Raw genomic sequence first — 18,742 nt, forward strand, 5'->3', positions numbered from 1 at the left:
CTTCTATTTATTATTTATTATATTTGTTAGTCACATTTTGCACTCGAAGTCACTTACACAATAAAAATAAAATACTGTAAAGTCATTAATACCAGATAAAACCAACTTTTGTTGTTGTTATGTGCCTTCAAGTCGATTGCGACTTATGGCGACCCTATGAATCAATGACCTCCAACAGCATCTGTCATGAACCACCCTGTTCAGATCTTGTAAATTCGGGTCTGTGGCTTCCTTTAAGGAGTCAATCCATCTCTTGTTAGGCCTTTCTCTTTTTCTACTCCCTTCTGTATTTCCCAGCATTATTGTCTTTTCTAGTGAATCATGTCTTCTCATCATGTGTCCAAAGTATGATAACCTCAGTTTCATCATTCTGCTACCTGTGATGCGTCCTTCCCTGGCTCTCCCTGTCAGGTTCCTACCTGCTCGTGGTTACTGCCTGTCTCTAGGCACCACCAGGGACTCCACCAGTCCAGACCACTCTCTCTTATGATTTCTCTCCCCGCTCTAGCACAGATCTCAACAGATCCCCCTGCTAGGCAACCACCAGTAACGTCCCAATACTAGTATTCCCAGAGACTCTGAATACTGGTATTGTTATTCTCTTCACCACTGCCACCATTTGTTACAGTTCCCCTTCAGCCTTGGTCATTACCTTACCCTCCCTTCTGGTCTGTGAAACCCCAGCCAAGGATCAGGCCTTTGGTAAACCAAATTAAGTATTTATTACAGATAACAAAGCTAACAAGATTAACAAGATTTCTTCTTAAGGCACATAAGCATATGGTTTTACTCAATACTAATCCGAACTCCACCTCCTTCCTGGTAAACAACTCTCTAAACCCCACCAAGCAATCCACTCTTTCTCTTCTCCCCCCAGATTCCACAATTCACCACCTCACATTCACCCAGATTTACCTGTCATCCTTTCATTTATACTGTCAGCCATTTTAAACATTCAGCCAATCATCAAGCATTCTATTGCCCATTCACTCCCCCTCCTCTTTCACTACTTACCATGTATACTCTAAACAACCAGCACTTACCATATATACACTAATATATAGGAACATCACACTACCCACCCCACTTCAAGGATGATCACAACAAAGGACACTGATATATCTCCATGCCAACTAAAAAAACATAACCCTGGGTAAATAAGAATGCTTTTGTCTGGCACCTAAAAACAGACAGTGATGGATTATATGTTTGTTTGCTCGCTTTTAATAATTGTATTTATATGTTGTGCGTAAATTAGTTTTTGTTCACACTGTTCTACACCACCCTGGAATCTTCTGATGAAGGGCAGTTAAGAAATATTTTAAACGTACATACATATATACATCTTTGTTAAAAATACAGGCTACAGCCTGCAGTACCAGAACTTAAAAGGGAAAGCTTATTTTGGCACCTGAACATCACCCTGCCCTCCAACAGTAAAAATACAACTGTAACAAACTAAATAACACTTTGTTACCCTTTCATGAGATCCAGAATTTACTCCCTAAGGTGGCCACTTAACTCTGCCTAATGAAAGTAGGTGCCAGGTAGATCTCTCTCAAGAAGGAGTTCCATCACTGGGGCACAAGAACCAAAAAAAACCCATCTCTCTGGTCACCAGTTATACCATTTCCTGCCAGAATAGGAAATATCTTGGATCACAACCTAAACTGTGTCTTCCTGATCCCTCATAAGCGATCACCAAAGGTAATACCTGTAGAAGGGCATGTGGGGCAATCTCCACTACCACGGCATTTTCTGGAATATGCCTCAGGCCCTCCTGGAACAAGACTGGGCTCACAAGGTTATTCACATGGTACTCAGCCGAAGAATTCTGAGCCAGATCACTTTGCCACTGAGATTCAGGGATGGAGGTGCTGATCCAGCGGGATGAACGAGCCTTTGGATAGGGAATAACCTAAATGAAAAGAAGGAAACGTTAAGCAAAAAGTCTCACAGCACATGGCATAGCCTTCTCTGACCTTGAACACCCTTCCCCCTGTGAGAAGTCATTCAGGAGCGTTACCTTCTTCAGGGCACTAAGCAGCACTGGTGCAATAGATGCCATATAGTATGAGTGGAAAGCAACGCCAGCGCTGAGCACCTCTTTAGCAAATACACCTTCTGCTTTCAGTTTGGATACAAATTTGGCCACAGAGTCCTAAGAAAAGTGAGGAAAAAATATCATTGAACTGATGTTGCAAGAGGCTGATACATTCCAACAAGCCCCTGCAATCTCTTTTGTGGATTTAAGCTCTGCTGCCTGCAAAACAACCATCATTCTCCATACTTTGCTCACATGCAGATGATCCTGTGGGTATACAATAATATCCATTATACAAACCCAAATCCTCTGAATTCCAAGCAAACTGAGATTATACTTGGAGTGTGCAAATAATCTATATTCATTGTGCTTGTGGCAATGAAGCCTCACCATGAAAAGTGCATGTGTAATGGTGGCTAGAGATAGAAGCTGTTTGGTGTACACAGTGTTTCTCTCTCCGCGTGCACTACCCCTTCCCCCTTGAAGCACTGTTAGGAGAAGGGAGAGAAAGGGCACTGCGCAATTGCTCCTGCTTCTCTGGAATTTGTTCTCCCACTTACCACTTTGCCCATCTACCTTTAGGGGAAGGACTGGAACTCAGTGTTAGAGCATCAGACTTTCATGCAGGTTCAATCCCTTACATCTCCAGATGAGTTTGGGAGAGATCCCTGTCTGAAATCCTAGAGAGATGCTGCCAGTCAGAGTAGACATTATTGAACTAGATGGATCAATGGTCTGACTCAATCGAAGGCAGATTTCTGTGTTCCTAATTTCAGATGAGGGTGCACTGCAACCATTAAAGAGGTAGAAATGACAAGGCAAAAATGGTGTGTGTGTGTGTGTGTGAGAGAGAGAGAAAGAGAGAGAGAGAGTGTACTGGTACCTGTTCCCACCCATAGCCTGTCCATACAGAAGCAACTTAGTTGCTCTGGAGCTGTGAAGAAGGGCCCTTGCTGCTCCAGTCAGTCTCTCTCACATACTATAGTACTATTACTCTGACATAACTAAATCTACTGCAGCAACCTAAAGAGAACTTCTGTGGAGAAGGGAAAAGCTTAAAAGAAGGATGTAGGCAATGCATTTGTGGTCTGTAGGGAGCATCAGGGTAAGGGAGAATCTTTCACACTGAGTCTAAGGACAGGAGGAGTTCTGTGCTGGTGCATCAGGCAGTTCTGGGAGTTGCGTTAGAACAATTGTGTTGGAGGGGAGGTGAGCAGGGGGACTCTAGACCAGGAGCCCAAGAAATGGACTGGAGCAGGAGGGAGCTGGATTTCACATACTGACTGGAATTTACTAGCCAAATTTTCAGTCACAGGCCACTCATGATAGTTTATTGCCTTCATTTCTTCACTGAAGAAAACTGGACATTCACATTCAGTTACAAGTAGCAAAGTTTCCTCTGGTGAGTGTGACTGCAATCTTGCTTTGATTTGGCATCTGTTAATGAGGATTTTCTTCTTGGCCTACTGAGATTTGGCCCAGATGAAATTCCAGCCATGAGGACATGTCAGCTGATGCCCTAAATAAGCAGCAGTTTACGTAAGTTTACATTAAGTTCTCACCTGAGGCCCTGAAATAGTGACAGTGTCTTCAGAGTTGTGACAGGCAGGTACCACTCCTGCAGGGCACCTACGCTTACACTCCTCCCATGTCAGACCTGTAAAAGACAGATTGCTTTGGATGAATTCAGCCCTCTTAGGTCCTCATGAAGAAGGCCTTCCCTAGGAGCAAATGAAACCCAATAACTCCGACTTTCAGTTTCGTATTTCCCTGCTAAAACTGCACTGGACATTCTAGAACATATTTTATCCCTTAGGCCCATTTCAAGTACATCATACTTAGGGATGGACAAATATGTCAATTTTGGTTTCTCTCAGTTTCTCATTTTTCAAATCTTAAATTAAATTCTCCACATTTCCACAACAGATTGAATTTTTTAAAGAAAAGTCCTAATGAAAATTGATCAGCATTTTAGTGTGAATTTCTTCTAATATTATACATATTTTTGCAAAGCAATCTTTCATAATGATGATGGTGATAATAATAATAGCATTTCTCTGTGTTATTTTCATCAATATATGCATTTATATGCATATTTTACCCTAGTATATGCATTACTGTACACATTACTTGGCTGGACAGCCGCACTGCAAAATTTGGAAAAGTGCAAATGTTGAAGGATGGGTGTGTTTTGACTCACATATTGTTTTGTAAAGTGAGAATTAATGTAAGTTTGCCTTTAAACGCAAACTGAATCACATTGCTCTCCCATCCCTAATCATACTAGAACTGTGAGGACAAATATATGGGGACAGGAAGGATATTTATTTAACTTAAAATATGTTCAGCTTGCCCTTCATCACAATGTGATACCAAGGAAGGGTATAATACCATACATTAAAACAAAGAACTACAATAACAAAACAGAACATACAAAAGGCACAGAAAAAAACTACAGCAGAACCAACAAAAACAGTAATAGTATTTTTAAAAAACAGGTAGTTAACTTCCCCCCACCCCCCATAAAAGTCTGCTGGAATAGATGGGTTTTCAGTTGGCACCAATCATATTTCAAGAGGGAGGGCATTCATTCCATAATTGGGATGCCACCACAAAAACAAGTCCTCTCCCTGGTTGCCATTGCCATATAACACATTTCCCTGTCATGTGAAACAACAAGGAGGGCATCAGTTGCTGATCTTAACACACAGGAAGGTATGGAAAGTGGATGCTCCTTCAAATATTAAGGTCCCAAGTTGCTTAAGGAAGATATACGTATCTTTAAAGTAAATGCTGTCCAAATTTCACACCCTGTTCCATTAACAAGTCATATACAATTATGGTAGATGTGCAGTATAAATCCTATGCATCCTTTACACAGAAATCCTGAGTCCTAAGTAAGCATTCATAGAATTGCAGCTACAGTTACATAAAGCCCAGTATTACCCATAGGTTAGAAACTTACAAAGCAAGCTAAATTAGAAAAGATCAAACAAAACTATCCATACATTGTGGAAAACAGAGCAGTATTCTCAAACCTACTACTGGAAGTCTGAGGTTTAACCTCTGATCAAGTCTTGATTAACTGAAGCCGACTACTACAGCTGCAGATTAACTAGTAAATGCAGGACCACTGAATCATTTATTGGGCGGTGCCAAGAGATTATTAAAATTTTAAAAGCATAAATACTATTAATATAATATTACAAATGAACATTCATATAGTTATTGAAACAGAATTTTTAGTTTTTATGAGATAATTCAAGGGATGATTGAAAGAAGGATCGCTGCTCAAGAAGTACAAACTCATTCCACTCTCGCCTAGGCTGAGCAGGTTTTGCAGATTTGTGTCTTGTTTCAAGACCTTGCAAAGCCTGTTTAATTACAGGCAACAGTTCAATAAAAGAAATGTGTGTGAACACCAGGAGAAATTGCATAACTACTGTCTGTCTCCAGCCCAAATTTCAAATTAGAATAGCTAATGGTGAATACAGGATATCGTGCATAGAAAATTAGAATGCCATAATAAGAACAAGATTTTTTTTAATTGCTTTTTAAAAATGTGCTTTTAAATTTGTATATTTGTTTTTATTGTTTTTAATTGTTGTAAACCACCTAGAGAGCTTCGGCTATCGGGCGGTATACAAATGCAATAAACAAACAAACAAACAGTAAAAAAGTGGGGGGTTTGCAACAGTTAATCTTTTTCTAAAGCTAGACATAGCAAACCTAAACCAGTGTGACATCTGGTTCAGAATAAAAACCTGCTATTTTACTTCAAATGCCCATAAACATTTGTTGCTGAGCCTCAGGAGACACCTGTCTTGCAGAACCTCACTAATTCCATAGCCCTGGAGACCCATATTGTTATCCTATAGCTTAGAATTGGCTAACCCAATGTTGTTGGATTCCAGCTACCATTCGCCCTAGTCAGCATGGCCAATAATTAAGGAAGATGGGAGTTGTAGTCCAACAACATCTGGAGTGCCACAGGTTCACTATCCCTGCCTATACTTTAGTGATTGTGGTGTGATTGATGCACATAGGTGGTCCTTTTTATTATTACCATTTATTAATTTATATACCGCTTATATGCCAAAATGGCTTTTATAAACCTTTTCAGTACAGGCACCAATGAGACCTTATTAAAGAGCTTCATAGGCAGTGATATAGTAGTAGCAGTAATAATAGTAGTAATAGTTATATGAAGGATGTGTGATGGTCCTATATCTCAATTATCCTCATATCAGCCTGGTGAGAAAGGCCACAGTAATAGTTATTATTTTTAGAGATGATTATCTAGAGGTAAAACAGGATGACTTCTCCAAAGTCACAGAGAAAATAGATGGCAAACTCTGATCTTCTAGGTCTAAGTCTATCACCAATTTTAAAATAAATACCTTACAAAATAAATGTTCTCTAGGATATTTTGTTAACATGTAATTCTATCCATACACACAACTCTCTGCTTTTTAAATTCTTCAATTAGTTTCTAAGACAGACTACACAATGACTCTTAAATGATGGCTAGAACTAGAGAGTCATAATATTAGCTTATACTATGTATTAAGATAGTATTTTCTATTATTTAGATAGTACAAAGAAGGCAAATTGTTACTAGGTAATGTTGTGATGCTTGAATTTCCTGTGCCACAAATCTTCTTATCAGATTTTATAATAGTAACAGCACCTTACTCAACATGAAGAAACTACACAAGTAGGTGTAGGTAGGTATGGGTGTAACATATCTGAAAGGAAAGGCCTTTGGGGGAAGGGCTGTAGCTCAGTGGTAGAGCATGCAGAAGGTCCTAGGTTCATTCACCAGCATCTCCAGACAGGGCTGGGAGAGAACCCTTTCTGAAACCTTGGACAGTCTTTGCCAGTCTATGTACACAATGCTAAGGTAGATGGACCAACAGACTGACTCAATATAAGTCAGCCTCCTATGTTCCTATGAAAGAATGAAGTTTGTCTGCTTTTAAGCAGCACAATATTAGACTACAGAATGTCTGTTTGGAGCCTGATTAATGACATGTAACAAGCACCCAAATGTTAAAACCAGTAATAACTCATATTTTCCTGAATTTTCTGAATATAGTTCTGGGCAGTTGTAAATAAAGTCAGTCTCTTTATACCTTTATACCCCACACTGCATCAAGCAACTACATTTGAATACTTCTGATTAAATGTTCGTTCATGAAAATCATTACAGAAGGTAACATGAAAATAGATCATCCCACCAAGACAGTGGCTCTAGTCACCTACCAACAGCAGCCATCCCTCCTGGTGGTAGTTTGGCCTCTTTGATGCACCGTCCTCTCCAGTAGGCAGCAAGAATGGCCTCTTCATGGCTTAAGGAGTTATCTGCATATCCACAGGCTAGCTCTCCAACTGAGTGACCAACAATCCCATCAGGCTGCAAACCCATGGCCTTTAACAGATCAATCTGTGCAATCTGGAGAGTAGAAAATGGGCTGCTGAGTTTACAGTATTTTATTTATGCATTTATTTATTTATTCGGGGATCTCGTGTACTTTTTGTCCACCATAACCTCAAAGTGGTTTAGATAAAACAAACAATACAGTTTACAGAACTCATCAAATACAGTGAAAACCAAGCATAACAATGACAATAAGTCTTCTAGGTCTAGGCTAGAGGGTGAAAAAATAACATACACATGATCTCTGAAGGCTTGGAAAAGCAGGTAAGTCTTCACCATGCACTGGAAGCTCATCAAAGTTGTAGGCATCTGCCACCCCCAAGGGGAGGAAGACACCGAAAAAACCTGCTGCGACCCATAAGCACTTCCTTCTGCATAAGGGGAATGTTTACGGCTCTGCCAAATAACTGCACGCTTATCATTTTCCTGCACTTGCGGAAATCTTGTTTATCAGTTGCCTTATGCAATCCACAGTCCCATTCCCTTCCGCCTCCAAAAAGGCCTACCTGATGCTTGTGCACCTCCCCCTTTGCCCTCATACTGCCCTTTATTCCCTTTGTGCCTTGGTGGGAGCCAAGCATATGCAATCCTATCTTGGCGAGTTTCTCTACAGCATGATTCTTGGTATCCAATACATATTATTTACATGCCATTTATATCTCAGCTTTCCTCCAGGTGACACACACACTTCTCCCCCTCTCCATTTTATCCTCACAACAACCCTGTTAGGCAGAGAGTTAGCTACTGGCTCAAGGTTGCCCAGTGGGTTTCATGGCCAAGTGAGGATCTCACGTCCTAGTCCAATAATTTCATCACTACACCACTCTGTTTTCTGGAGAATTATTAAACTCTCTGAGGAAATGTCTAATAGCATCACCCCTTCACTCTCATTCCCTTTCAGATACTTGATCACCTTGTAAGCCGTGTTGTTCATATTTTTTTCTACTTCCCATCAAGCTTCACACTGAATACCTGCTGTCGGGAAGGCATGTCATTTTTCCCAGCTCCACAGGTGGCTTGGAAGGGTGGTGCTATCTACCTCTACACCAAGGGCCCATCACTAGTTGTACTCACAGAAACCTTCCCTATTTTCACTCTCAAATCCATGTTCCACACTTAGAACTTTTAGCACTTTTCTTCCCACTGTTGAGCAGCAGCAATGAGCAAGACCCTGAAATAACGTCCTGCTTTCCTCTCCAGGCCAACCTGCAGCATAATGGAAACCGACCACGTGCCCATGCACATACAAGCAATATGCATGGAGGTTTTGTGCAGACAATCAGATGAACGGGGGTTGGGAGTCAATAGGTACACTCTCAACCTCCCACATCCTCCCCACACTCATGCAGCTCAGAAGGTAATATGTGAGTGTTTAAAAATGCTCTTGTTTCCATTTTGCCTCCTCCATACTGTGCCAGGAGAAAAAAACAAAACAAAAGCTTTTTACAATGAAATTGGTGCCAGTTTCCAGTGATCCCTAGTTGAAATGAAGCCCCAGGCCTATTAACTCTACGAGAGGGTTGTAAGGATATGTTGTCTCTGTGATGAACTAGTGTATCACTAGAACTGATTTAGAAGACAGTGAGCCAAATGAAGTGTCGCTCTTCAAACATGCTCATACGAGTCAAAGCAGAGGGTGGGAGAAGAGGCCAGGGCTTTCAGTCTTACCTGAATAGCAGCAAGTCCAACAAACGCATTGACGGTTTCATTAAAGGTGTTCTCATCCGTATTCAGGAGTAAATCAGACACCTTCAGACCTGTGTCTTTCAGGGCCTTATCTGAACGCAAGATTGATTGCCGGAAGAGATCAAGCTTCATTAGGCTAAGACCCATTCCTTTCCACTGGGTTCCCATGCCTGTGAGATTAAGCAAGCAGGGGAGTACCTTTTAATACTGCTGGCATATGAAGATGGCAGCACTTGTGTGTGTGTGTGTGTTAGAGAATGAGACAGAGACAGAGAAGCTCCCTTTTACTGAGACCATTGGTCCATATAGTTCAGTACTGTCCACAGTGACAGGCAGCAGCTCTCCAGGGTTGCAGACAGGGGACATTTCCAGAGCTATCTGAAGATGGAGATGCCAAGGATCGAACCTGAGACTTTCTGCATGCAAAGCAAACACTCTGTCACCAAGCTACAGTCCTTCTCCCTCCCTCCCTCCCTCCCTCCCTCTCTCTCTCTCATAATCAGTATGAGTATGCAGATTCAAGACAATATTAAATAAATAAGTCACAGAGCTAGTTAACATGGCATGGAACTTAGCAAAATGAGAAATCTAGGCTCAGACAACCAAGTCTCCAGTGACAAAAGGAGAGTCCATATGCGATTTGGATGTAATTACCTGAACAGATGTACCACAGGGGCCGCCCTGAGGATTGAGCATGCTGAACCTCCTTCACATCACTGTCGCTGCCAATCAAGGTGTAACCCCTATAAGGCATGGATGACACAGATATCCCAGAGATATCGTTGAGCATGCTCACAAATGTGGTGTGTTGCTGCAGATTTCTGCTCTGTTCTATTAATGTTAATACTGCTTCTTGAGTCCTTCCACAAAACTGTACCAGTTGTGGCAAATTTTGAGTCTCGAGGGAGGACGATTTATTTTGATTGGGCCTCAGGATGACATGGGCATTTGAACCACCAAAGCCAAATGAATTGATTCCACAAAGGTGACCTTTTGTGGGGGTTGGCTTTGTAACTACTTGTATACGACCATCTTGTAATGCAGGAATATCTGGATTTGGGGTGTTGTAGTGAATGTTTGGCGCCCACAGACCATGTTCTAAAGAGAGAACCACCTGAGAAAGACAGAACATAACAGTACAGTCTAAGAACACATTTTTAACAGGTGTCATTTGTGTAGTTTTGGCTGCAGCCATGAGGACTAGAAAACTACACCTTTTAAAATAAAACCTGAGATTCTCAGGATTCCAAAAAGGGCACCATATTCTGTATTAAAGGACAATCTTTGAAGTCCAGTCATATATAAGTAGTAGATTGTATATAACACAGAAGATGTTTCCTAACTGTGCATCTTTTCTTGTGTAATATTCACCAGAAGTGGGCAGGTCAATATTATCTTCTACTGAGAATCTAAGGCTCAGAATGGTTAAGTAATTTTATCAATGCCCTGATGCAACTCAGAATTCTCATCCTGAATCTGTTTCTGAAATTGTAGCTCCCACTCTTCTAAACCTTGAACTTTGCCATGTCACATGCTGTGACACGTTATAGTTAATTGGTTAAAGGTACAGGAGCTATGATCCCATCTGCTATCACTATACCACACATTTTTCTTTCTTACCCACCCATTTATTCCTCCTGTTTTTCACCAGTTCTATCCTCCTTTCTTTTAAATGTCTGGTTCTGCTTGGCTCACAACTGTACAAACTGGCACAAGCAAACATGTTGATCAGAGATGCTGATATGGTAGTAGGGTTGCCAGGTTCAGGGCCTGAGACTGATCCTGCATCTTTAGGAGAAGAGAAAGTCAGCCAAGTGCAGGTTTTCTTGCAACCCTGTAATAGGAAAAACCACAAAGTGGAATTCTCCCTTCCCCCTGCACAACTTTTAAAGATAGGAGGCCGGGCCCGGCCTCCAAGAGGTCTTCTGTATCTTCAAAAGTTGTGCGGGGGGAAGGGAGAATGCCACCTTGTGGTTTTTCCTATTACCGTGTTGCAAGAACACCTGCACTTGGCTTACTTTCTCTTCTCCTAAAGATACAGGATCAGTCTCAGGCCATGAACCTGGCAACCCTAAGCTAGAACCATTTGACAGATGAATAAAAAATACAGAAAATGGACAATTTATTTTCAGAGGCAAGCAGATATTCCTGAAGCCACAGATCTTCACTGCAGCTGTTGCTTCCTATAGCTGTCCCAGCTCCATATAATCCTACAGCCACAAATACGCTACTTGCTAGGTATGGAGCTGCTGATACTTTTCCTACAAAGGGAACTACAAAGTCAAGGAAAGAATCTTCAACACATCTCTCTCTTCTGTCATTTCCCCCTCCCCTTTCTCTCCTCTGCTACATTCATCAGTTTCTCTTTCTCCCTCTCTCTCTCTCCCCCCCTTCAACCCTAGTGAGCAAGTTGCTCAGCTCTGCCTCTGTGCTTTGTTTTAGTTACAACTAAGCCCTCTCAGAGGTCTAGAGTGGCCTGAGCCACTGCTAGCCTTTGAGGCTCCTACTATAATAATATAATAAAGAGATGACACATGAAAGCAAAATAAAGCACCAAAAAAGATTTAATGGTTTGTTTATATAGTCAGATGATCCATTCATCATGGTCTAATCTTGTGTCACCAGAAGCGAAATATTTTTATTAATGTTTATTAACATTTTAAACACTTTAATATGACAAAATCTGTATCAGTTAACAAAAAACTTCATTTACCAAATCTCATCACTTCTTTGCTTAAACTTGCAGCTCTGAGAGTGTGTGTCACATTTTGGTCTGATGTACATAAACACAAGCTGCAAAACTTATCAAATGCCAAAAAATTAACAAGTGTTTAAATTTGAGATGTCCTTTGAATTTGAAGTCCAGTTTAAATGACCCCCCTAAAACAAGCAGTGGGCTGTGTGCAATGAGACTAGCCATCAGTTTTTTTACCTTTGCTAAAGCAGCGAGACCAGAGGCAGGTTCTGGGTGGCCCATGTTGGACTTAGTTGATCCAATCAGCAGTGGTGGTCGATCCGATTGGCAAAAGACACTGACAATGCCATTCACTTCTTGAGGATCCCCAACCTAGCAACAGAGAAAGGCAGGAGGTCAGGAGGAGTTATTGGCTAGATTTCAGGGCTGGCCTACTCCGTCAAATTTCTTCACACAACTGTGTATGCAGGTGTACAACTGTGTGTGGGAAAACAGCATGAACCAGGCTGGTTGTTCCGCATATGCATAGTCCAATTCACTATTTCTCCCCACATGATTGGGTGCCCCCACACATGTGCATGTGAAGGAATTTGACAGTGAAACCACCATGCAAATCCCAACATTTCTGAAACATATTGAGATGAATCATGAAATGGATGAAGATGGGCTGAAGTAACCTATGAAAGTTTCAAATGGGGAATCTAATGTTGCTTAATCAAGCTGGAGGAATTAATATAAAAGAAAGACAGATTAGTGGTAAAGGAAAAGTGACAGAACAGAGAGAGAGGACAAACCTTAGTGCCTGTGCCATGGGCTTCTACATATTCCACTTCCTCAGGCTTAATCCCAGACTCTCTGTACAGGGAGCTGACCAATTGTTGCTGCATCCATCCAGAGGGGAACGTTACACCTGGGGCAAAAAGAATGGTCAGTTCCTGGTTCCATACAATGAAACCCCTGGTACTTCCTCCTTTAGGTTGTAAACTAACCCTTGCTGTGGCAGACCACTGTTGTCCATGCACTGGTAACCTCCAGGCTGGATTACTGTAATGCGCTCTATGTGGGGCTGCCCTTTTGCAGCTGGTGCAAAATGTGGTAGCGAGACTGCTCACCGGGGCAGGGTATTGCCAACATGTCACCCCACTGCTGAAAGAATTGCACTGCCTACCTATTAGCTACAGGCTAGGTTCAAGGTCGTAGTTTTGGTGTACAAAACCCTATACAGCTTGGGACCAGGATACCTAAAAGACTGTCTTATCCCTTATATAAGTCAATCACTGACCTCTGCAGATGAGGGCCTCCTGCAGATACTGTCTTATCAGGAAGTTCATTCCGCACAACATAGGAAATGGATCTTTAGTGTAGTGGCACCTACTGTTTGGAATTCCCTCCCCTTAAATATTAGGCAGGCATGATCTCTGTTATCTTTTCGGCACCTACTGAAGACCTTCCTCTTTCAACAAGCCTTTTAAGTAGAGACCTTATCCCAGTCTGTGTCTGTGTTGGAATTGCTGTTTAATGTTTTTAAAGCCTTTTTTTTAAAAAAAGATGTTTTTAAAGCTTTAAAAAAAAGTTTTTAAAGATGTTTTGCTTTAATGTTTTTAAGGAAGTTTTGTTTTTAATATATTTTAAAGTCTGTTTCTAGTGTTTTTAGTGCTTTTGTCTGCCACCCTGGGCTTCTACTGGGAGGAAAGGCGGGATATAAATCTTATAAATAAATAAATAGCCTCTAAGGGCAGGTGCTGAATGAAGTGCAGTGATGATGTATAGTGGCCAAGAGTGAGGGCAGAAGCTAAGAGGGTGAGCAGAAACTACTTGCTGGGGGCAGAGCTGCTATATCCACTTCCCGGCAGGTGGGTTGCTGTTGCTTATTGGGAGGGAGGGGGTGAGGCAGTGGGGAGGTCAGTGTGGTGCAAATGGACCAGCAGGAGTGCCGGATTGGCTCTGCCAGTGCATTTGCACCATGTCAGCCTCTTCACTGTCTTGCCCCTCCCCTCTTGGTAAGCAATAGCGACCCAGTTACCAGGGTGCTAGCATAGCATCTCCATCCCATCTGGCAAGCTGCTTCTGACTGTGAGTTGTGAGGCAGGAAGTCTTTGGTTCTATCAGAGAATAATGCTCTTCTAAGGATTCTGCAAAGTGCTTCGAACACTCAAAAAGCACCACCTAACTGCTGTGCATTTTGATGATGATACAGAAGAACAACTTTTTTCCATCAACACTTTCTCAAACAGAATGGTGCTTTCCATACGGTCCCTGGCTAGAATATGATGCTACAGGATTCCAAAGATGCAACAAAGGCAGAGCCAGCCACTGGGATGCTCTTCCATATTTCACAAGGAAGGATGTGAATTAATTCATGTTTAAGTCAACTTCATGTTTAAGTTAACTTAATTAAGTTAAGTTTCCAGATGGAAAGCACCACTCATGGGATGCTCAGGCTCAGGCCTGAGCTGAAGCACTCCACTACAGAAGCTTACGTGGGATGAAGAGAGGCATAATGTAAGTGAGCCCACAGTGTGTGCCTTGGCCACCATGCAAGACTGCCTTTGTCAAACAAATAGACAGATACACATGTTAACAAATGGAAAGCTGGCTCAGCTGTCAGTTTTGCCCCTCCCACCATGCTTCAGACAGGCTCTCGGCCTTCTGTATTTTTTCCCCATACTTGACCCTGGAGAAAAGCAATACCTCAGTGATAAAGCACATGAAATCCCTGGCACCTTCATGTAGGCTGGGAGAGACTCCTGCGTGAAACCCAGGAGAGCTGCTGTAAGTCAGTGTTGACAATACTGAGCTTGATAGACCAGTGGTCTGACACAATATAAGGCAGCTTCTTATGTTTCTAATGACAAGAATAGGTACATTTCCAAACTGACCCCACTACTCTGTACATGTTATATATATCTTCTCTCAGGATGGTCCTAGAATTTCACAATCTCCAGGGATTTTTTTTTAAAAAGAAGCTTACCTTGCTCCTTAAATCCATCAGTGTTACTCCCAGCATTGACTATGGTAGCATAATTCCGTTTAGCAATTGACTTCTTGGTTAGGAAAACAACTACCACGGCTTCTGAACGGCAGTATCCATTCCCTGCAGAAACCCAGAGCCGTAAAAACAACAACCCCACAATGTAATCTTGTTTAGACAGTTGGATTTCACCCATACTCAAGGGTGCTGAACAAGTAAAACCAACATTAAATAATCCTTATTCATATTTAAAATGGCTGAGCACTCAAACAACTTTGCACTTATTTCTTCTGAGAGATGACATAAGAGATAGCCCCTTTCAGAAGAAGCCTGCACAATACACAGGGCACTTCCAGACAACCTGTTTAGGACCATTCATCCTGATTTGTTTGCAGGGAGATAAGACAATGTTGCCTATTTGATGAACATTCATCCTGATTTGTTTGTGGGAAGATCAGATGAAATTACCTGTTTAATGGGCACTCATACTAATTTTTCTGCAGGAAGATCAGATGATGTTGCCTATTTGATGACCATTCACTCTACTTTGTTTGTGAGAAGGCTAGATAATGTAGATATGTTTTAGAGCTGTTTTTAGTGTTTTTCGTTTGCTTGCCACCCTGGCCTCCTTTTGGGAGGAAGGGCAGGATATAAATTTAATTAATAATAATAATGATGCTGATGATGCATCAAAGCAAGTGTTATTTCACACTTTCCAAGGCATTTTCCCATCACTTTCCTTATTGCAAAAAGTCTGAACTTTGGGGGAAGTAGGTTTGTTACATAAGACCTCCCAACAAATTAAATTTCCACAACCTGGATTTACTGGAATGCAACTGAATTCCACACAAAAATGGCAACAGCTTGGAAGTGCTCACAGAGGAGAAATGTATTGTGAGGGAGTCCTATATTCTGTTTGTTTGTTTGTTATTTTATTTAAACACATTTATAAACCACTTAGAATTTTTAAAATCTCTAAGCATTTGTACAATATAAAAACAAACAATATCTGCTCTGCTGACATAGAATGCAAGAACTTATAAGGCTTATGAATATATCCCTATGAAGGAAAAAACTTTTATTAATTAAATTTCCCCTCATCACATGTTAAAATGTCAAATCAATTTGAGCACTTGAATAATTTAATTAATGTTAACAGAAGATCCTAATTCATTGTTAACGAAATTATTCCTTTCTCTAGTTTCTCTTACTTATACCAGATACAATGTGCTAAGTTCAACTGTTCGTCTAGTTCCCATTATTTTACTAATATTTCTTTTACAGTAGCAGTAATTCTGTTTTTCGTGTATTACATAAATAATATTCTGTAATTCCGATATTGGTTATTTCACATAGAATGGGGGGTGTATTTACACCTGAAGTATTCTGACAGAGAAATTAATGGAGTTAACATTATCTAATTTAAAAATATTCTCGTGTGTATTTATTATTTCCCAGCTAGCCAAAGCCTTCTCACACACACAGCGAAGAACCTATTTCATATAACTCCAGAATTCCAACCAGTGCAAGATACCAATGATGTATGACTTAGAACAAATTTTCATTTAAAAAGAAAAAAATAGGGCTATGGTTGTCCCACATTTCCTTGTTTCCTCTCAGATCTGTCTAATATTTGATATTTGAAATTTGGTCCCATTTTGCCATGTAACCTAGCATGACGTCTAAGTTTCACAGAATTATTTGCAGAGGTTACATCTCTGTACCTCCCTAGTTTCTTATTCGAGAGAAAGAACAGAATATTATTCCATAGTTCAAGAACACGCTGCCACCCTTGCTTGCTCACTTTGAAGAGTGGTTTGACCAAAACCCACAAAGTACCACCAGGCAAAACAAATCAATTAAAAGCAATTAATTATTGCACAAGAGCATTGAAATAAGTGATGTCTTCTCTGAACCCCAGTTAAATGGAAAGCTAAAAACTCCCAGAGATTTCAGAAAGAGAAAACAAGGCTGTGTACACACCATACATTTAAAGCACATGACTTCCCCCAAATAACCCTGGGAACTGTGGTTTTTAAGGCTCCCGAGAATCGTCACTCTGTGAGGGGTAGACTACAGTTCCCAGGATTCTCTGGGGAAAGCCATGGGCTTGAAATGTGTGGTGTGTACACAGCCCAAAATTGTAGGGCTACTGCAGGAAAACAACTCATGTTGTCAGTTCTGTAGTCACTTCTGCTGTTATCAGTTCCCATATGTGTTAAACAGAACAGAGGTGGGCTTTTTATTTTACCATGAGAACACCAAATTATACACTCCCTCAAATGTGGAGGACTGCCTGCTTCCAATGCTCATTTAAATATGAAAACAAACTCCATACCTGAAGCATCAAAGGACTTGCAGGCACCATCAGGACTAAGCATCCCAAGCTTCATGAACTGCACAGAAGTGTTGGGTTTCAGTATGAGATTGACTCCACCCACAAGGGCTGATTCACATTGTCCACTACAGATTGCTTTGTAAGCACTGTCCAGAGCAACGAGGCCAGAGGAACATGCCGTGTCAATGGACATACTTGGTCCTTTGGGAAAAAGAGCCATGAAAAAAGCAACCCACCATTAATTGCTTTGCTTTATTAGCTTTCTTAATGTAATATTTTTGTTGCCTTGTGTTACAAGTTTGAGCTCTTTTAAGATGTGACAGCAGAAAGTAATACAAAAGGCCCCATTTAAAATTAGGAAAGATAACTCTTTTTGTCTGTTGATTCCAGCCCTGGCTTGACTAATACATGCCTGTTTATAAAATGTTTCAATAAATTTGTCACATGCTCCGATTTTCACACACTGACATAGTGATTTTCCAGGTAAAATTTGCAAAGCATCCACAAAGAATATATACTTTCCATGCTAAACATTTCAGTGCTGCTATTGATTCCGCCTACCTATATTAAAATCTCATCTCTGGCAGGACTGTATCTTCCCCCGTCTGACTAAACATCTGCCCTCCAGGAGTTAACGAGTTCATGGGCACTTCATAGGTATTTGCAAACAAAAGACTTGAACCTTTGCACACTTACCTTTGAAGTCAAAGAAGTATGAAATTCTGTTGGCAAACATAGCACGTTGACAGCCAGTCATACTGTACCCCAGCAGCTGTTCGGGGTCTACGCTAAATGCTTCACCAGCTTCTGACCCACTCACACCAATCCACACACCTGTGTCTGTGCCCCGAAGGGCAGCTGGATTAATACCTGAAAGAGGAGAAGGTGAATTGCATACCATGAACTTGGACGGTCAAACAACCCATTAGGTCACTTGGAGCATTTGATACTCAAATGGTTGGTGCCTGTCCATGAAACAATGCCAAAAAACAAAAAAGGAAACACAATCCAGAGGGTATTGTTCTTAACTATTGTTACTAGTAACAAAATGTTTGCATGATCACAAAACTTTGTGATCCAGTCATGGAGCTCAATCACATAATCCCCACTGCATGGCAGATCGGATGGGAAATGGGTGAGAACAGGTTCCGCATCTATTGATAACTAGCTCTTATTGTGTAATTTGTATTCTTGATTGAATTTTCATACTTTTAAAAATATTTTGATTGATTTATTATATTTCTACTGTATATTTATTTTGCAACGTATATTAACACTGTTCACTGGTTTGGAGGCCTTTGGGCCAAAGAGCAGTATATAGATAAACTATACCAGTGGTTCCCAAACCTGTTCCCCCATAGACCACTTGAAAATTGATGTGGGTCTTGGTGGATCACTTGATGTCACAAATGTAATGTGCTGTGCTAGATGCTCTATGATTTTTAATTGTATTTTTATTGCATCTTTTATTTCTTGTATATTGTATTTTATGTATTCCATAGAACTCAAAATGTAATACAGTGAAATGCAATATAAAAATAAAAAAGCAATTAAATACAATTAAAAAT

General features: G+C 40.8%; 1 protein-coding gene across 1 annotated transcript in view; it reads right to left on the reverse strand.

The window, feature by feature from the left end:
* Window positions 1–18,742, reverse strand: part of FASN (fatty acid synthase) — a 74,492-nt gene that overhangs the window by 33,266 nt on the left and 22,484 nt on the right. The window contains exons 4-14 of the mRNA XM_061615966.1: window positions 17,871–18,044; window positions 17,175–17,375; window positions 14,837–14,959; window positions 12,660–12,775; window positions 12,103–12,237; window positions 9,825–10,284; window positions 9,153–9,340; window positions 7,310–7,499; window positions 3,607–3,701; window positions 2,027–2,161; window positions 1,715–1,918 (exon numbers count right to left, since the gene is read on the reverse strand). Coding sequence (XP_061471950.1) covers window positions 1,715–1,918; window positions 2,027–2,161; window positions 3,607–3,701; window positions 7,310–7,499; window positions 9,153–9,340; window positions 9,825–10,284; window positions 12,103–12,237; window positions 12,660–12,775; window positions 14,837–14,959; window positions 17,175–17,375; window positions 17,871–18,044 — 2,021 coding nt within the window. The remainder of the gene's footprint in view (window positions 1–1,714; window positions 1,919–2,026; window positions 2,162–3,606; window positions 3,702–7,309; window positions 7,500–9,152; window positions 9,341–9,824; window positions 10,285–12,102; window positions 12,238–12,659; window positions 12,776–14,836; window positions 14,960–17,174; window positions 17,376–17,870; window positions 18,045–18,742) is intronic.

Source organism: Rhineura floridana, chromosome 3 (genome assembly GCF_030035675.1).
Source record: "Rhineura floridana isolate rRhiFlo1 chromosome 3, rRhiFlo1.hap2, whole genome shotgun sequence".
In the NCBI taxonomy this organism is placed as follows: Eukaryota; Metazoa; Chordata; class Lepidosauria; order Squamata; family Rhineuridae; genus Rhineura; species Rhineura floridana.